Source organism: Trachypithecus francoisi, unplaced genomic scaffold (assembly GCF_009764315.1).
Source record: "Trachypithecus francoisi isolate TF-2019V2 unplaced genomic scaffold, Tfra_2.0 Lachesis_group21, whole genome shotgun sequence".
Classification (NCBI taxonomy): Eukaryota; Metazoa; Chordata; class Mammalia; order Primates; family Cercopithecidae; genus Trachypithecus; species Trachypithecus francoisi.
Window position 1 is genome coordinate 30,203,527 of NW_022681467.1, and position 19,994 is coordinate 30,223,520.

The 19,994-nt window shown below is 50.9% G+C and overlaps 2 protein-coding genes across 11 annotated transcripts in view; one reads left to right on the plus strand and one right to left on the minus strand.

Moving 5' to 3' along the window:
* The first annotated feature begins 2,711 nt into the window (after positions 1 to 2,711).
* Positions 2,712 to 12,534, plus strand: TP53INP2 (tumor protein p53 inducible nuclear protein 2). 4 transcript variants are annotated; one of them, XM_033186176.1, is made up of 5 exons: positions 2,712 to 2,950; positions 3,796 to 3,912; positions 7,758 to 7,931; positions 8,410 to 8,578; positions 9,154 to 12,534. In XM_033186176.1, the coding sequence occupies exons 3-5, from the start codon at positions 7,808 to 7,810 to the stop codon at positions 9,401 to 9,403; spliced, it is 543 nt and encodes a 180-aa protein (XP_033042067.1). In that variant the 5' UTR covers positions 2,712 to 2,950; positions 3,796 to 3,912; positions 7,758 to 7,807; the 3' UTR covers positions 9,404 to 12,534. The 4 variants fall into 4 exon arrangements, with proteins under 4 accessions (XP_033042067.1, XP_033042064.1, XP_033042066.1 ...); XM_033186173.1 differs by having other exon boundaries at positions 2,718 to 2,950; positions 8,290 to 8,578; XM_033186174.1 differs by lacking the exon at positions 2,712 to 2,950 and adding an exon at positions 3,163 to 3,217 and having other exon boundaries at positions 8,290 to 8,578.
* A 1,322-nt stretch (positions 12,535 to 13,856) lies between these two features.
* NCOA6 (nuclear receptor coactivator 6) overlaps positions 13,857 to 19,994 on the minus strand; it is a 119,778-nt gene continuing 113,640 nt past the window's right edge. For 5 of the 7 annotated variants that reach the window (XM_033186182.1, XM_033186181.1, XM_033186180.1 and 2 more), the window contains one exon: positions 13,857 to 14,423. In XM_033186182.1, coding sequence (XP_033042073.1) covers positions 14,380 to 14,423 — 44 coding nt within the window. In that variant the 3' untranslated portion in view covers positions 13,857 to 14,379. The remainder of the gene's footprint in view (positions 14,424 to 19,994) is intronic. The other 2 variants (XM_033186184.1, XM_033186177.1) reach the window with 1 other exon arrangement.

Consider the following 19,994-nt stretch of genomic DNA (forward strand, 5'->3'; position numbering starts at 1 on the left):
CTTAGCAGCCTAGAAATGGGGTTCAGCTAATGCTGGGAACAGAGTCCGGTCACTTAGGATACCAGAGTGTAGCCAAGAGCCCCCTTTTCTGGGCTTGGGGAACCAGAACCATGTGCTCAACAGACCATTGCCTGTACACAGGGTAGAGAGTGCAGGTGTATATTCCTGAACCAGCCACCCTTCTTAAGCTTCAAGCTATAACTACTGAGCCTTTGAGGAAAGTCTACTCTGCCAGACCCCCACAAGCTGGGTGGGGGCAATACATGGACAAAGACCCCGCCCTTGGGATGCCAACCATTCACTTGAGAAGACATACACACATACAACGAGTGATCATCATTTACTGTTTCCTGAACAAATAAATGTCCATCAAGGTAGCCATCAACTGGTGAGAAGGGACAAGGAAGGCTGCCTGGAGGAAAAAAGGGTAAGTAGAACCTCTCTCTATTTTTTTTTTTTTTTAAGAGACAGGGTCTGGCTCTGTCATCCAAGCTGGAATGCAGTGGCTTGATTATAGCTCACTGTACCTAAACCCACGTGATCTTCTTATCTCAGCCTCCTGAGTAGCTGGGACTACAGGTGCATGGCATCTGGCTAATTTTTTCATTTTTTTGCAGATAACGGGTCTCGCTATGTTGGCCAGGCTGGTCTCAAACTCCTGGCCCCGAGCAATCCTCCTGCCTTGGCCTCCCAAAGTGCTCGGATTATGGGTGTGAGCCACCACACCTGGCCAAGTAGAATCTTGAAGACAGGAAAGATCTGGATTTCAGAAGGTTCTGAAGAAGGCATTCCAGGCAGGGGAAACAGCTTGAGCAAAAGGGTGGAGGTGGAAGAGTGCCGTAGAGTCAACGAGGAGTTTGACTTTAGCACAAGATGCATGCAGGAGAAGGGGAGGTGAAGCTGGACAGAACTGGGGCTGGAGCATGGGGGGCATGAGTACTGTGTTAGGAGTGTGGGGCTTTAGGAGCCACATCAGGTTTTAGAACAAACAAGTGGCTTGACAGGAGAGATGTGTTAGGGATTATTTAGTTAAAGTCAGCAAGTAGGTCTGAGAGGGTATGAAGTTAGCAGGAAGTGGCTGTGATGGGCAGAGGCTCAGAGTTGCACGGAATGAGGACACTTTGGGTATAACACTCCAAGGGCCACAAGGCGACTCCCCTCTCCACCCTTCAGCCTCGGGTTATTTTTTCTGGCCTCTTCCTCTGTCCCTAGGGTTAAGGAGTCCCTTGGGGGTTTCAGATGAGGCTGGGACAGAGTTCTATCACTAGTGCATTAACCTCTGGCCTAGGTCACCTCTGGCCTCCTTTTGGGCTAGATGGGCAGTTCTCAGACCCTCCCCCACCAGCCCTGCTCTGCTGACCTAGAACCTCTGGCCCTGGAGATTCTGATATGTGTATTTGTGGTCTCTTCTCAGGCATCTCCCAGGCCACTGGGAGAGCTGGGGCCTAGAACGTGGGGTGGGCAGAATCCTGAGGGCAGAGTTTGGAAGAATCTTACAATGGCAGCTCTAGAGGGAAGCCTGGATATGTTGTTGGACAAACTGAGACCCAGAGAGGTAACATGACTTGAGGTCACACAGCAAGTCTAGGGCACTGTGAGGACTGAAAGCCAGGACTCTGGGGAGCCTGAAGCGCCCTGAGGTTTAGACCATCTGGTGCATGTAGCGAATGGAGAGGGTCAGGGCTGGGAGCTATAGGTTCAAATCCTGACTCTGCCATTGACTATACTTTTGAGACCTAGGAAAGTCGCTTGAGCTCTCTGAGTCTGTTTCCTCAATTGTAAAACGGGGAAAATATCCACCTTTTGGGGTTGTTGTGAAGATACAAAAAAAAAAAAAAACACACATAAAGCACCATAGCACAGGTCGTGGCACACAGTAAGTGTTCAATACATATCAGCTAGTGGTATGGTGGTGCAATAGTAGGTGCCTAATAAATGTTGAATGCATTGTGGAATATGAGTTCACACATGACAGTGAGATTGTGAGACTCAGCTTCCTCACGTGTAAATCAGGACTCCTAATCAGCCCGTCCTGCCACTTCTGTACAGCCCCGGTAGCAACGTGGATTAATAAGGTGTGAAAACGTTCAAGTGCAGAGCCCTCTTAGGTCAATGTTTACTCAGCACAGGGCAATTCCTCTCAAGTCCTACTCTGCGAAATTTCCCGTCAGCTTCACTAACTTCTCTACATTCCCAGATGCTCCCCCGGAACCGGGGGCGGGGGATGTCCCTCTTCTCTGCAGCCTGCCGAGCTGAGGAAAAACCGGGGTGGGAAAGCAGAAAGTGTGTAGGGCTGAGGAGGTGAGCCCGAGGAGGGAGGGAGAGCAGTGAGAAGGGCAATGGGGAGAATGGAGGTGCACAGACGTGGTGTGGATCGAGAACGGGGTCCGCATCGCGGGACTTGGACATAGGATGCAGTGAAAGGATTTGGGGAGCAGTGGGAGAGGTGAGGGTGCTTCGATCCGGGAAGAGGCAGGAAAATGAGGAGCCGGGAGGAGGGAGTGGAGATCCTCCTCGCGGAGAGCTCGCCGCGGCGCAGGGCTCCCAGCTCCCCGCAGCTGCCTCCCCGAACACTCACCCTCCCGGTTCCGAGAACGTTTCCCGGCCCGAGCGCCCGGCCCGCAAACCGGGAGGGGAGGGGCGGGACGGGGGGGAATCCGCAGCCCGGGATTGGCCGCCGCCCCGCCAGCCGGTGACGCGAGGCGGGCGGGCCTCTTTGTGACATCACAATCAGCTGTTTGAACGTTCCAATTTGTGCCGTGAGCCCCGCCGCAGCGGCCGCACAGACTCAAAGCCCGGCGGGCGAGCTCAGCAGCCCGGAGCGACCGCGGCCCCGCCGCCTCCCCCGCGAGCCCCCGCGATGCGGCCTGGCCTGTGAGCGGCCGGCGACCCTGGGGACGCCCCGCCGCACAACTACCTCAACGCCGTGCCGCCCCCCCACCGCCCCCAGGTGAGTCCCGACCCGGGTGGGCCTAGGGGGCTCCCCCGCCACGGACACGCCCTGAGCCCCCCGCACCCGGGCCTTTGTCTCTCTCCGCCGGCGGCCGCCGGGGCCGCGTTCCCGGCTCCCAATTGGTTGCCGCATGCCCGGTAGACCATGACGTCGTTCTATTTGCATATGACATTGAGACGTCACCAAGGCCGGCACCGCCCCCACAGGCTCGGGTCGCTTGTCCTCCCGTGACCCGGTAGCCGCTGTGTCGGGGCTGGGCCCTGGGTGAGACGCTGCAATCCAAAGGGGGCTGCAGGGGGTCGGCGATTTCCTAGGGCTAATCCGGGGGCTGGGGTCAGGCCTCTGATCCCCTACTTTCTCTTTGCAACCTGAGAAGGAGTCAGACGGCGCTGCTGGGCCTAGGTCGAGGGGGTCGTCAGGAGTTCGGGGCTACCTCGGACTCCAGGTGGTTGGGACAGCACCAGATGGTGGTGGGATACCCTCCCTCTGGCTCCAGACTCCGCCCCCAGGGACTAAAAGAATAACATCCTCTTAATCCCTGATTTGTGTGCAGCGCCTTAGCTGATGTCACTCCCAGACCCAAAATGAGGGGTCTTAGACCCCAGTTCATGGAAGGGGCAACAGGCTCAGAGAGAAGAATTAGCTCACTCGAGGTCACACAACCAATTAGAGTCATGCTCACTGAGTGACAGATGCATTATTAGCTAGGGCATGGACATAATAGAGGCTCAATACAAGTGGTAAGATACACACCTTCCTTCCGCTGGGGACCTGATCTTGGGCTCAGCCCCATCACGGTTTGATAGGCTCCTAGGTCTCCTTACTCCTGGACCTTTTTCCAGGGAATCTCTGGAGATTGGTTCACGTTTTGTCGTCCTGACCCTTTCTGTCCTCACTGTACCTTGGAGTCCTAGAGTCCAATAAAATCGCTGCCTCCCAGCTGTTTGGATCACAGAGAGGTGAGTCATTGGCTGCCTCGGGGTGTCTCCAGGGCGGATGTTGGGGTTGGAGGGTGGGGTGAGGGTTCCCTCTATTGGCCCTTTACCTCCCCAACTTCCTAGGTTGTCAGCTAGGAAGGGCCTGACCTGGCCTAGTGCAGACAATTCCAAGTGTTTTGCTGCTCCCTCCTCACCTCTGCCCACAGAGAGTATAGGAAAAGGGATAGGATAAGGAGAGTTTCTGACTTAAGTGGATGGGCCTAGAGGCTGAACCAGGAACTCCTTTCCTGCTGGGAGTTTGCTCAAGGATGGGCTGGGGTAGGGATGGGTTAGGGCACAAATGCTATTCTGGGCAGAGCTGCTGTAGTTATTAAAGGGAATGGTTCTCCCTGGAGCAGAACTGGGAATGTGAGAACCAGGAAGCTGGCAGGGCTGGGAAAGGAAATCTGGGAGGCTTCCCAAGTGGTCAGGAGAGGGGGCAGGCACTGGCTGGCTGGTGCTGCTGTCACTCCTGGCTGTCATTGACTTGCTGTGTGACCTCAGACAGGGAGCTTCTCCCCTGAGCCTCCCTCCCCTAAACCTATCTGAAATTTGAGGAGGCACAGTGCAGGCTCTGGTACACAGTGGGTCTTCAGGAAGTGCATGCTAAATCTTGGTGCCAGTAACCCCAGACCCTTTTGTAGCTAGGCGAGGGGTGGTGTGGCTAGGTCAAGGTCTTTTTCACCTCCCTGTACCCCTGCATCATTGTATTCTTGGGGATTGTTTGCTGAGTCTTTCCTGACATCCTCCTAATCTGGACTGGATGCACAGTAACGTTGGACTAGGACTGCCCTGCCACTATCTAGCCATGTATTTTTGGATAGATTATGTCTTCTTTCTGATCATCACATTGTAAAATGGGCTGGGTGAATATGATGATCCCTGAAACAGCTCTTAACTTCTCTTTCATATTCCATGAAGTAGGAGGTTCTTGGAAGGGGGATGTGCCTCATGAAGGCCTTGATATTCCCTTCCTTCAAGAGGGGCCACACTTTCTGGGCTTTTGGTAATGGAGTCACCAGCTCCCTGTGGCTACAGATGGGTTGGGATATGTGAATTGTGCTGGGCGGACACTAGTGGGGGGTGGTGCCACCTTCTTAACCCCTGTAGATCTCCCACCCCCATCCCACCAGGGAAGCCAGCATCTTGAGCCTACTGTGAGTCTGCAAATGTGGAAATATTCTCAGGGTGTGGAAGTGAGGTGATTCTGCAGCAAGTGTGAAAACGTTTCCAGGGAATGGGGGAGGTAGCAATAAGCATGGCAATACTGCAGGTGGATTAGCAGAAAGAGGAGAAATACCTCCAGGGAAGTCTGGACCTGCCCCCAGGAAGTTCTACAGGAAGTGTGGAAACACCCTTAGAGAATGGTAACAAGTGGCTCAGCAGCAAAACCATTGAGCATCTTTAGGGAACAGGTGTGGAGAGTCAGTCAGGCTTCAGGTCCTGGGGGAGTATGGCCAGCAGCCCCCAGCCAAGCTCTAGTCCTGAGGTAGGCTGGCATGGGGAGGGAGTAGATCTAGAGCTACCACCTTGGTGTTTCCATTTCTGGAGTAGGGGGTCTTCATCTTCACCCAGGGAAGGATTGGTTAAGGGCTTGCCTGGGTCTGGGTCCAACCCTCAGTGCTCATCCTTAAGGGCCCCTGGAAACTTGACAGCTCCCTTCCTCCATCATCACCTCCCACTGACCTGCTGTCTCCCTGAGCCCAGGCAACCTGATCTTCCTCCTAGCCTCGGATGCTGCCCTTGAACAGGAGCCGAGGAAAAGGGGGTCAGAGGGGGGAGGGCATGCCATCTTTACACCTCATATGACAGACACAACAGAGCCATGCCAAATCACATGGTAAGATGGTAGCAGTTCTATGGGATTTCTGCTGGCCAGTGCTTTTCAAACCACACAGGCTCCAGGAGTGGTTCTTTTTTTTTTTTTTTTTTTGAGTCGGAGTCTCGCTCTGTCACCCAGGCTGGAGTGCAGTGGCCAGATCTCAGCTCACTGCAAGCTCCACCTCTCGGGTTCACGCCATTCTCCTGCCTCAGCCTCCCGAGTAGCTGGGACTACAGGCGCCCCCCACCTCGCCTGGCTAGTTTTTGGTATTTTTTAGTAGAGACGGGGTTTCACCGTGTAGAACAGGATGGTCTCGATCTCCTGACCTCGTGATCTGCCCGTCTCGGCCTCCCAAAGTGCTGGATTACAGGCTTGAGCCACCATGCCCGGCCCCAGGAGTGGTTCTTAATCTCTAGGGTCAAAGATTGCTGTTTAGGAAATCATGATGAAAACCAAGGTCTTTTTTCCCAGAAAAATACACATGGACCATGACCCCTCTCCACCAAGTTGAAAATATCAAATTCAGACAGACACCCAGAAAAGGCAATAGAATATGGTGATTCTGGGTGCTATCTCTGGAATCTGATTGTGTGGATTCAAATCCCACCTTTGTCTCTTACTAGCTGTGAGACTTTGGGAAAGTTAACTTCTCTGTGCCTCGATTTCTTCAACTGTAAAGTAAGGATGGTAATTATCTACTTCCTGTAGTTGTTGTGAGGATTACATGAGGTAATGTAGGTAAAGCTGCTTAGTATACTGCCAGGAAGATAAATGTTAGCTATTATTATTATTATTATTATTGAGACTGAGTTTCGCTCTATCACCCAGGCTGGAGTGTAGTGGTGCCTTGCAGGTTCCAGTGATTCTCCTAGGAGAGCTGCCTAGGAGTACAGGCACCTGCCATCACGCCCAGCTAATTTTTGTATTATTAGTAGAGACGGGGTTTCACCATATTGGCCAGACTGGTCTCAAACTCCTGACCTCAAGTAATTCACCCACTTCTGCCTCCCAAAGTGCTGGGATTACAGGCGTGAGCCACCACGCCCGGCCTAGCTATATTGTGATGATAACAAGCAGACAGTATGGGCAATTTCCTCCCTGCCTGGAGAACTCCTATTTACTCCTCAGAGTCCAGCTTGGATGTCCAATTCTCTGGAGACCTTCCCTGGCAGAGCTGTGTCATATGTCACTCTTTCTATGTTCCTAAAGCACCCTGTAATAATAACTATTAGTTTGTTGAGTGCTTACCGTATGCCCAGACATAGTTCTAAGCACTTTATAAGTGTTTAGCTCATTTAGTTCTTCCCCCCACCGCCTTCTTTTCTTTCAATAACTTTGATATAGCTCATTTAATTCTTATTAGAGCCTGGAGGAGGATACTATTATTAGCTTATTTAATTCTTTTTTTTTTTTTTTTTTTTTTGAGGCGGAGTCTCGCTCTGTCGCCCAGGCTGGAGTGCAGTGGCCGGATCTCAGCTCACTGCAAGCTCCGCCTCCCGGGTTTACGCCATTCTCTCGCCTCAGCCTCCCGAGTAGCTGGGACTACAGGCGCCCGCCATCTCGCCCGGCTAGTTTTTTGTATTTTTAGTAGAGACGGGGTTTCACCGTGTTAGCCAGGATGGTCTCGATCTGCTGACCTCGTGATCCGCCCGTCTCGGCCTCCCAAAGTGCTGGGATTACAGGCTTGAGCCACCGCGCCCGGCCTTATTTAATTCTTATAAGAGCCCGGAGGAAGGTACTATTATCATTGTTTTTTGACAGATGAGAAAACTAAGGCACAGATAAGTTAAATAACTTCCTAAACATCATACAGAAGATTAAAAACAAACAAACAAACCTGGATTTGAATACAGAAAGCACATATCCTCAAAGTGTCCGCACATATCCCTGTTGTGTGTACCCTTCTCCCTGCTCTGGGGGTGATATATTCTGTCCTCTGCCCCAAGCCAGGAGTGGGGTGAACCTCAATCAGTGGTGACTCTCAACGTCCTTCTATGATTCCCAGGTTTTTGCACTGCCGTAGGGCGCCCCCGTGAGGCCGCTTCGCCCCCCACCATGTTCCAGCGCCTCACCAGCCTCTTCTTCAGCACCCCCTCGCCCCCTGAAGACCCAGACTGCCCCCGCGCCTTCGTGTCGGAGGAGGATGAAGTGGACGGCTGGCTCATCATTGACCTGCCGGGTGAGGTCTGGGTCTGCCTCCTGGGCCTGTGAAGTCATTCTAAGGGCAGATGGCCGAGCAGAGGGGAAGGGCGCTGCTGGGGGATTGGGGAGTCCCCCAAGCCTACTGGAGGTGGGGTCACGGGACCCCTTCTCATGAGAGCCGGGGCCCTCTCCTGGCGGCCCAGGAGAGGCCGCACGTCAGGTCTCTTAGGGCAGCAGGGCGGGACTCCTGGCCCGTGGGTGCCCCGGGGAGCTGCGGACGGGCTGCGGGTCTGACTAACGATGCCCTTTCTCTCCCCGCCCCCTTGTCCGGTGTGTGTGTGTGTCCCTCCTCGCTGCTCCCCTCCTCTGCACGGCTCCCAACCCGCGCCCCTTAGACAGCTACGCGGCTCCACCCAGCCCCGGGGCCGCCTCTGCCCCCGCGGGCCGCCCTCCGCCCGCGCCCTCCTTGATGGACGAGAGCTGGTTTGTTACCCCTCCCGCCTGTTTTACTGCAGAGGGGCCTGGACTTGGTCCCGCCCGCCTCCAGAGCAGCCCCCTGGAGGACCTCCTCATCGAGCACCCCAGCATGTCCGTTTACGTCACCGGCAGCACCATAGTGCTGGAGCCCGGGCCCCCTTCCCCGCTCCCGGACGCGGCCCTGCCAGACGGCGACCTCAGCGAAGGGTGAGCGAGCCGGGGGCGGAGCCTGGATGCCCAGGGAGACGGATCTTGGAGGCCAGGGTCCAGGCCAGGAGGCTGGGGTAGCGGGGGCAGGAGCCCGCCCCGCGCTCGAGGGGGTAGCGGCCTTGAGAGAGTTGCCTTTGAGACAAAGTAGGGGGCCCGTGAGCCGCAGGGCGAGGCTAGAAGCCGGCCTGAGGATGGAGGGGCTGGGCTGTTGGGTGGGGGAGGCGTGGCTTAGTGGCCGGGGCGAGGCTTGGGAGGGAGGGGCGTGGCTAAGAGGCCGGGGCCGGATTTGGAGGCTTGAGGAGCGTGGCTGCAGCGTCTAGGGAGTGGGACTTAAACAGAAAGGCAAGGGTAGAATGCGGAGTGGGGGGTCCAGTCTTCCCCGAGGTCCAGTTTACCTGTTATGGGCTAGAACCGAGGAGACACCTCCGCGTTGGTACCCACAAGAAGGGCGTCGGGCACCCCAATCTGAACGGACACAGAACTGCGCCAAAGCAAGGGTGGGAGATGGCAGCGCCCCCTAGCCCCCCCACCCGGCTTACCCGGCTTGACCGAGCCTCGCTCTGTCCCCACAGGGAGTTGGCGCCTGCCCGCCGCGAGCCCCGGGCCGGGCGCCACGTCGCTCCTCTCCCAGCGCGGGCGGCGCTGCTGGAAAAGGCGGGCCAGGTGCGGCGGCTGCAGCGGGCCCGGCAGCGGGCGGAGCGCCACGCGCTGAGCGCCAAGGCGGTGCAGCGACAGAACCGAGCCCGCGAGGGCCGTCCGCGCCGGTCCAAGAACCAGGGCAGCTTCATCTACCAGCCGTGCCAGCGCCAGTTTAACTACTGAGCGTCCACCGGCCGCGCCGCGAACCCCCTGCTGACTCCCGATCCCTGTCGGGCACCTCTGACGCCTCGGGCTGGACACCGAAACCTCCCTTCTTAAAGCGTGTGAGGTTAGGTGATAGCCGACACCCTCAATATCCCCATCTCTGATCGTCTAATCTGCCTCTGAACCCCTTCAAGCCCCCTTCACCCTCACTCCTTCTGGCCCCCATACCCAGCATCTAATCATCCATGCCCCCTACTCCTGACCCCTCCATCCTTTCTTCTCTGGTCCCCATCCCTGTCTTTCCCCTTCACCCTTGCCCTTCAGTCCTCTACCTCTGGCCCACCCCTATTTCTGAAAGCTTCTTCCAGTCCCTGATCTGGCTCATTCCTCACTTTCAACTCCCACCTTACATGAGTCACACTATCCCATGGTTGGCATTACACTTACTCCTCTTCCCTTATTCTTCATTCCCAGTAATTCCCTCCCAAATGGTGGGGACCTTGAGCCCAGCTCTGACCAGGTAGAGCCTTTGCAGCCTGGGCTGCTGTCATTGCCCTCTAGTAAGGGCTCAGGGTTTTGCTAATTTTAGTCTCCCCTTCCTTCTGCCTTGGGGACGGTACTCTGTGGAGCTACTTAGGCCTGGAAAAGTACAGTATGTAGAAGAGGACTGTGAGATGTGAGTTAGAGGGAGAAGACGGAGGGAATCTAGGGAACGAGGCAGCCTATTGGAGATGCGACAGGACAGACACGTTGAGAAGCTGCAGGGAGCAGGGCACCAAGGGAGTGTGCACTGTGCTTGCTCAGAGAGGCCAAACCCTGCTCCCAGGCTGAAGCCTGGAGTCTGCCCCCACTTCCCTTTTCTATAATCCACCCTTGTGCAGGCCCCGGAATCTGAAGGGCTTAGTACCTTGCCACTCTACCCCTGACATGTCACCCGAGTAGAAGCTGGGCAAGGCCCCCACCATCCTGGCCATCTTTTCACAAGCCCAAGGTGCTAGAACTAGCTTAGGAGACATGCAGGCCACAGGGCTTCTAGGCGGGGAAAGGGCACACACTCTGGGTCAGAGTGCAGAGCAGTGATGCTGGAGGACACACCATGGGGTGAAGTCATCCCAAGGCTGACAGCTCAGCTTTCACCTTGCCTCTGGCCTTGTATTTCACACCCTGCTCAGTATGGCTAGCCAGCAATCCTGAGTAGGAGTCCAGGACCCCCACTGTCCCAATCTGCAAATTGTTCCTATCCAGGTTCAGGGCCTTCAGGGGGCCTCTTTTCATTTTCTCCCACAGGCCTCTCTTTCTTTCTAGGTTGCTGGGGAGAGATGGGTGCCCTATGGTCCTCCTCCCCTCCCCCTCCAGTAAGTACCTGGAGGAGGGAACCTGAATCCCTGGGGGAGACAGACAGGGGAGGGGCCACCAGCCTCCCCCTTCTTGTGGTGAGACTGAATTTTGGGCTCAGACACCAGCAACAGCCTCTTGGGATGCCCCGAGTTGCTTACCATTTCCTCTTTCTAGCCACCCTTTTCTAGTGTGTGCCCACTCTTCCTTGGAACTTTTAAGACTTCTTGGTACATATGAACGTAAGTCCTCCCCTCACCCCAACTCTAGGTTTCCAGGCCTCACAGCCAAGCTGAGGCTTGGAGAAAACTGCATTCCCATGAGGGCAAAGGCAGCTGCCCTCCCTGACCCTATAGCCCCAGGCCGGGGATATGTGGGGAAGGGATGGGGTATCCCCATGGATGCTGGGATGAGGACAGAGGAATACCTGATGGGGTCTCCTATTCCAGGGAATAAGCCAAATTAACACTAAAAACGGATCAAAGCTCCCACGCCAGTCCACTAGGGCCCCAGTAGTTGACAGCCTTGCTCCTCTCCCCAAGTTCTCCTTCAGTTACAACCTAGTTGCTTTTATTCTTCCAGCTACCACTTGGGCACTTCACAGCCAGCCTAGGGTCTTCGGCACCTCCAAGAGCTGAAACTCCCTCCAATCCTTCTTGCCTACTCCTCACTGCCAGCTGGGACCTAGGCTCAGTCCTGTGTGGTGCCCATGATCCTTCTGGTGGGGGAAGAGTTTAAGTTATAGGGCATTTGGCTCAAATTTTAAAAGACCTTTTCTTTACCTGTATTTCTGGAGGCTCCTGTAGTTCTAGAACCCAATCTCTCACCTGGCAGGTTGCAAGGCTATTTTTTGGTACCTTTCCTGTAGATTCTGTAGCATTTGAGTGTGGCAATATTTTAATTGTGTATAGATTTCTAAAAACCAACACTACTCAGTCTCCTGCTAGTCTGACTCCTGAAGCATCAGCCCTTGTCATACTGTATTGACCGTGTACGTGCCTTTCACCTTGAGCATGCTTCAGGATTTTTTTTTTAAACCACAGAACTTGAATACGTGAGGGAACCAGAGTTCAAAGTCCTATGCAACATTAGGAGGGGGTTAGAGACTCTGTTTTGATCGATGTTTTCAGAGGCCCTAGAGTTTGTACCAGTTTGTGAGTATTAATGTCAGTACTACCAGCACTTTGCCAAAACTGTGTCAGAGGGACCCCTGTTTCTAGAGTGAGTCCCAGTTACATCAAAGAGTGACTTCCAGTTATTCCCCAGTTAAGTCTGAGTGGTTCCTTCAAGCTGGGTGTCTTTCCAGCCTTTGCCAGTCTAGTCCCAGCAGGGCACCATGTGTGTATGAATGCAGTTTGGTGCTGTTTTAGAGTATGTATGCCTGCTCCCTAGCCCCCTGCCTGGAACCCTCTGATCAACTTGCTCTGACCTATAATGTCTTAGGTGCAACAAGGACCCCATCAGAGCTCTTGGATACCCCCCAGATCCATGTGGCTTTACACGAGGGGACTGAATGCAGACACACCATAGCCCCCTTCTACTACTTTCCCTCTCGCCCTGCCACCTAGTTCCACATGGAACCAACAAGTTGAGTGCATCCCTGTTGGGTGTTTTGAGACTGGCTGAAATGAGGAGATTTTGACCATGTGACGTGTCAACAGACTCAAGGAAACCACCACCTCAACTGGGTCATGTGGCATGCCTGTGTATGTGTGTAACAGAATTCTGATTGTTAGACTGTAATGCTCTTCCTCTATGGGAGAAAAACATTAATTAATATAAAGAAAAACAAATAAAAATCTATTTAAAGCACATGATCGTTTCTGCCTGAGTTGAGCTTAAGTATGAGAAACACTTTGTAATCTTAAGCACAGTAGTGGCACAGGATATTATGATAAAGCTGGCTTTGGTTCTGGTGTGTGTGTCATGGGAGAGGAAGAGGGGAGATGAGCTTACTGGGAACAGAGCCAGACAATGGGGTCGGACTCATTTTGCAAGACGCATACATGAAGACAGCTGAAATAGAGATGAGAATAAGAGCATGACAGAATGACCAACTCATCCTTTTGGTTTCAGGCACTGGGTTAGAGCAAGGGCAAGGAGCCACTGGAGGGAAAGGATGAAGTCTAGCCCTAGGGGAGATGCAGCAGAAGGCTGAAGCCCAGGCTGAGACAAGGCCAGGGCCCCCAGCATCAGAGTCTCCTGAAAGTTGGGGGTAGGGTGGGGCAGAAGCAGCTGGCTTTGGAGACTACATGCATTTTGAAGCAGGGCAGCCAGAGTGAAATGTAGTGAACATCTCTGAAATATACAACACAAAATGACCCCTCTAATTTGGGAGCTGCTCCATCTAACCACAGAACTGGACTGAAGGTGGAAACCTGACCTAAACTGGACTAGATTCTTTTTTTTTTTTTTGAGACTGAGTTTTACTCATTGCCCAGGCTGGAGTGCAATGGTACAATCTTGGCTCACCGCAACCTCTGCCTATTGGGTTCTAGCAATTCTCCTGCCTCAGCCTCCCCAGTAGCTTGGGTTACAGGCATGTGCCACCATGCCCAGCTAATTTTGTATTTTTAGTAGTGATGGGGTTTCTCCATGTTGGTCAGGCTGGTCTCGAACTCCCGACCTCAGGTGATCTGCCCGCCTAGGCCTTCCAAAGTGCTGGGATTACAGGCGTGAGCCACCGCACCTGGCCCTGGACTAGATTCTTGATGCTGGCACAATCTTACAGGCCAGTCTGGGCTTACCTCCTGCACAGAAGAGATGTAAGCACAATTGTTTTGGATCTATCCACCATGCATATGGAGAAGCAATGTGTGACGTGGTGAAAAAGTGCTGTCTCAGCTGCTGACAGCTTCCTGTCCCTAGAAAATCCTGGGTGGTCATTGATCTTCTCTAAGTTGAGCAATATATATCAAAGTACCTGGCACAGTGCTGAACAGGGTTAGTTTCTTCAAAGCCAAGAATGAGGTGAGGGAGCAAGTATGTACATTTTCCTCAACTTGCCAGGCGGACATCTCAGGTGCAATGAGGACTAGATGGGAATTCCACTCACAAAGAAGGCTGTGTCTGCTTATTTAAGGTCCAAAGAAAGAGCTTATCACCCAAAAATCCCTTACCAATAACATAACTTTATGTTCTATGACAATGACATTTATTTAACACATTATTTCGCATTGTACAAATCCTTAGATTCTCTTTATTCACTGGTCCATTTCTACAACAAATACATCCAAAACACTATATAATAAAATTATTTACAACATTTCCAAATGAGAAGATTGCTTTTGCCCCCACTACTGCTATTCACACACAGTACTTCCACAGCACAATACGTCATTAGGAGATCTAAAAATGCTCACCCTGTACTCTAGGCTGCTTAGGAAATGTGAAAACTAATAACATTTATAATGGCATTAGCTCCTTTCAATACAAGACAACATTTTAGAAACCCTGAACTTCAACTCGCAACACCAAAAGGGCTCAACAATCCTGCTTTCCCCATTGCACTTTATGAAACAGGTTGCAGGGACTAGGAAAAGGGCCACATTATTAAAATTACTAACTGTACAGAAATTGATTTAAAAAAGTCACAGCTCAAAATTGCTCTTTGTAAAAGTCACACACATTTACAAGTATCAAGTCGCCGTCCTGCTTGTTTACTTGGATTTTCTTCGCTTGGATTGCACCGCACTGGTTATGTCTGTGGGGGGAAAGAAAGGACGTGTTCAGTGGAGGTAACACTTTATAGCATTACCCTTTAGGCAGTCCACAACAAGCAGGGCAGACCTAAGGAGAGCCCTACTTGACTCGGAATCTGTCTAAGAGGTGCTCTGAATGGAGCACAGGCTTTGCTTGATGACCTATGTGGGAAGAGGGTGTGGTCCTGCATTGGACGGAATTGGGGGAATGCGACAAAGACGGTGGGCGATGAAGCACACTGACTAGAGAAAGTGCAGGGTGGAGAGAGCCTTTGTAGCTGGGCAATTCACCCACTGTTTCCCTCACCAGGTCCCATCATACAACGAAGTATGAATAGATAGATTGACAATGCTTTTGGTGGAAATCAACGAGTAATGCCATAAGCAAGTGAGTAAGTTGTGTTAGAGTGCAAAACAAAACCTGCCTTGGGATCCCTTTTGGAGCCAAGCTATTGTTTCACAGTAAGGAACCATTTTTGTCATGCTATAGTCAAGGTCTCAACAACATGACCATGGGCCCTGGTCAGTTATATATATACTATGGCCCAGACAGTTATATCAAGACTGTGGAAGGCTGGGCGTGGTGGCTCACGTCTATAATGCCAGCACTTTGGGAGGCCGAGGCAGGTGGATTGCCTGAGGTCAGGAGTTTGAGACTAGTTTGGCCCATCTCTACTAAAATACACAAAAATCAGCAGGGCGTGGTGATGTGTGCCTGTAATCCCAGCTACTCGGGAGGCTGAGGCAGGGGAATTGCTTGAACCAGGGAGGTGAAGGTTGCAGTAAGCGGAGATCCCACCACTGTACTGCAGCCTGGGTAACAGCGAGACTCTGTCTCAAGAAAAAAAAAAAAAAAAAAAAAGACTGTGGATACATCAGTCATGAATGCAATTCAGAACAAGCAAGAGCCTGCTCTGAGTCCAAGTGAGCCTGAAGGTTTCATGGAAGAGGGGAACTGAGTGATTTACACACAGAATGACAGTGACATAAAGGAAAATGACTATGTTTTGATTCCTTTAGTTTCTCTTGTCAACTTAAACTTATGCCAGACTTAAACAGTGTTTCTTAAAAACATTTTAGGCCGGGCGCTGTGGCTCATGCCTGTAATACCAGCACTTTGGGAGGTCGAGGTGGGGCAGATCACCTGACGTCGGGAGTTCGAGACCAGCCTGACCAACTTGGAGAAACCCCATCTCTACTAAAAATACAAAATTAGCCAGGCGTGGTTGCACATGCCTGTAATCCCAGCTACTAGGGAGGCTGAGGCAGGAGAATCGTTTGAACCTGGGAGGCAGAGTTTGCGGTGAGCTGAGATCACACCATTGCATTCCAGCCTGGGCAACAAGAGCAAAACTCTGTCTCAAAAAAAAAAAAAAAAAAGTTTTGGCCAGGTGTGATGGCTCACACCTGTAATCCCATCACTTTGGGAGACTGAGGCAGGAGGCTCAGTTGAGCCCAGAAGTTTTGAGGCCAGCCTGGGCAAGATGGTGAGAACCCATCTCTACAAAAAGAAAAGAATTAGCTGGGCATGGTGGCACATGCCTGTAGTCCCAGCTACTTAGGGGACTGAGGTGGGAGGATCACTTGAGCCCAGGAGTTCATGGCTGAAGGAGTTCAAGGCTGAAGTGAGCTATGTTCATGCCACTGTACTCCAGCCTGGGTGACACAGACCCTGTCTCTATTAAAAAAAAAAAAAAAAATTATACACAAAGTTATGACTCAAACCTCAGACTCAAAATGTCTAAAACCAAACTTTGGATTTTCACCTCCAACAGTGAGGTCCTTTGCCACTGTTCCCTATCATGTCTGAAAAGGTCATAGGTCATAGGTCAAAGTGAATAGCTTGAAGCTCTCCAAATGTAAACACTTCTTTAGAATCTCATATTGATTTCAAAAGGTCACCTTTACTTCATATTCTGGTTTTAATATGAAAAGTGTTCTAAAATTACTTCTCATCAAGGAGAAGAAAAATGCTTCTAGTATATCAATACAAAAGATGAATCAGATTTACCCATTTCTGGTAAGTAGGCTGAATTTTCTGATACTGCATGTTAGGTTGTATTCTAAGCAAATTTTACTTTGTCTTTTGTATCATAATATTTTGCGAACCCAGACTCTAATAAATATGTAGATTTTAAGGAAAAATTTTACTACTCTGTTAGCTAAGGTGACTGCTAAGAAGTGAGGCCTAGGCCAGGTGCGGAGGCTCACACTGTAATCCCAGCACTTTGGGAGGCTGAGGCGGGCGGATCACCTGACGTCAGGAGATCCAGAGCAGCCTGACCAACGTGGAGAAACCCCATCTCTACTAAATAATACAAAATTAGCCAGGTGTGGTGGCGCATGCCTGTAATCCCAGTTACTCAGGAGGCTAAGGCAGGAGAATTGCTTTAGCCTGGGAGGCGGAGGTTGTGGTGAGCCGAGATTGTGCCATTGCACTCCAGCTTGGGCAACAAGAGCAAAACTCCGTCTCACAAAAAAAATAAAAAAAAAAAATAACAAGAAGTGAGGTCTAGATGAATTTCCAAGAGGTGCTCAGTAATTTCATTCAGGCCTCTGTTGGTGGAAATTTCAGTATGTTTATCTTCTCAAAGGTCATGTTTTTTTGTGCCATGTGGTAGAATCAGTCTTTCTGATTTACTCATTAGTCTTTTACTAATCAGAAGACAGTTAATCTGCTGGGATGTTAATAATGGTGTTCTTTATTTTAATTCATGTAAATTAAGAGTCTCACGGAGCCCACACAACTAACTCCCTAAAATCAACTCTTCAGGTCCAAATCTCAAGCTTTATTTTCACTGCAGCAAATCTGTCATGTGCAGTAAAAATAGGCAGGGTTTTTGTCTTGACAGTGTTCATCCTCAGAAAAACATTCATTAATTAGGTCAACTTTGGAAGCTTTTCCCTTGTTGTGATATGAAGGATCAAGTGGTATGTCTGAGAAACATATGTGACTGGGAAAAGAAGTGGGTAGTGGAGTGTGGGTGAGAATCAACCTCAGGCTCCCCCTCCTTCCTTGCTTGTTCCCATTTGTCACTGCTCCGAAGCACCCAATGAACTGGCAGGCTGCCTCTGAGTGTGAATCAATGAGTGGGGCCAGGAATAAACAAATGACTTGTGCTAGAAACTGCAAAAAAACCACAAACACACCATTAAAAACCCTCATCTTTTGGATACTATGGTTGGTGGGGAGAAGTGGTGAAGGATGTACTTTCATACTTCCATGAGGAAAAAAATAAATTTTAAACTGAGTTTGAAGTCTCCATCACCTTCCCTGGATAAATCCAGTCAATCTGAGTCAGACAGCAAACCTCAGACTCAAAATGTCTAAAACCAAACTTGGGATTTTCACCTCCAACAGTGAGGTCCTTTGCCACTGTTCCCCATCATGTCTGAAAAAAAGATTTTCTGATGAGTTTTTTTGTTTTGGTAGTCGATTTTATACTCCTTCCAAAATGTTACCACTTTTACTACTCTAATGAATCGGCAAATTACTTTTTTTTTTTTTTTTTGAGACAGTCTTGCACTGTCAACCAGGCTGGAGTGGCGATCTGAACTCACTGCAACCTCTACCCCCTGGGTTCAAGCAATTCTCCTGCCTCAGCCTCCCTAGTAGCTAGGATTACAGGCGCACACTACCACACCCAGCTAATGCTTGTATTTGCAGTAGAGATGGCGTTTCACCATGTTGGCCAGGCTGATCTCAAATTCCTCACCTCAACTGATCTGCCCGCCTCAGCCTCCCAGAGCGTTGGGATTACAGAAGTGAGCCACTGAGCCTGGCCACAAATTAAGGTAAGAAATTCTAGGTAGGCCGGGCGCGGTGGCTCACGCCTGTAATCCCAGCACTTTGGGAGGCCGAGGCGGGCGGATCACAAGGTCAGGAGATCGAGACCATCCTGGCTAAGATGGTGAAACCCCGTCTCTGCTAAAAATACAAAAAATTAGCCGGGCGCATTGGCAGGCGCCTGTAGTCCCCGCTACTTGGGAGGCTGAGACAGGAGAATGGCGTGAACCCGGGAGGCGGAGCTTGCAGTGAGCCTAGATCACGCCACTGCATTCCAGCCTGGGTGATGAGCAAGACTCCATCTCAAAAAAAAAAAAAAAAAAAAAGAAATTCTAGGTAAGTGATGTAGAGGCTAATGATCCAGTCAGGGTGTACCTCAGACTGTGACTGGCACACTGTTCCTAAAGGCTGCCTGGCCTGTGAACCTACCTTCAGTTTTTTAATCATCAGAGATTTTACAAAATTAGTGTCTCTTCACAGATAGACAAACAGTTCAAACTCTAGCAGTGCAGTCAGATCATTTATATCCATGTCTTAGAACATGGATAAACATGTTCTTAGAACATGGATAGAACATGGGTGGTAAAGAACTGGGTCAATAACAGTCTTTGAGGTGACTGTCCAAGTATGTCATTGGGGGAACATTTAAATTTGTAACCTAATAAAGGGATTTTTCAGCCTGGTTGCCTCATTTTGACCTTAAGCAAATTTGACCAAATCTATAGTACAAAGCTCTACTTAATCCTCTAGTATGTGACCTCCACCATCCACGGAGCTTTAGAAATGGACTTTGACCTTGCTCACATCATTGTGCCTTTCACTGTCTGTACTACTTCTACCCAAGACGTCTACGTAATTGTAAAAAATTCTGGGAATTGGCAAGGTGCGGTGGCTCACACCTATAATCCCAGCATTTTGATTAGCAGAGGTGGGCAGATCACTTGAGGTCAGGAGTTCAAGACCAGCCTGGCCAACATGGCAAAACCCCATCTCTTCTAAAAACACAAAAATTAGCCGGGCGTGGTGGTGCATGCCTGTAGTCCCAGCTACTCAGGAGGCTGAGCCAGGAGAATCACTTGAACCCAGGAGGCACAGGTTGCAATGAGCCGAGATCAACACACTGCACTCCAGCCTGGGTGACAGAACAAGACTCTGTTTCAAAACAAACAAACAAAAAAATTCTGGAAATTTTCCTTCACAATTTGCATGGTTGGTTTCTAAATGAAGCTACTAGAGTACACTTTCAGGTGGTTACTCTTCAGGGTTTTCTCCCACGACATTATCAATATATGTTCACTTGCATATCTACAATAATACTTCTGCTTTAATTCAGTATATCTGTATACCCTGTGTGGTTTTTTTTTTTTTTTTTTTTTGAGACGGAGTCTCGCTCTGTTGCCCAGGCTGGAGTGCAGTGGCCGGATCTCAGCTCACGCAAGCTCCGCCTCCCGGGTTTACGCCATTCTCCTGGCTCAGCCTCCCGAGTAGCTGGGATTACAGGTGCCCGCCACCTCGCCTGGCTAGTTTTTTGTATTTTTTTAGTAGAGACAGGGTTTCACCGTGTTCGCCAGGATGGTCTCGATCTCCTGACCTCGTGATCCGCCCGTCTCGGCCTCCCAAAGTGCTGGGATTACAGGCTTGAGCCACCGCGCCCGGCCTATCCTGTGTTTTTTTAGACAGTTGCTTCACTGGCTGTGGCTAGGGTGGGGCTATCACCTACTTTGCTGTCAGAGGGACACCCAGGGCTGCTGATAATTACAGATTGCCCTGAAGTTTCCGTAAATTA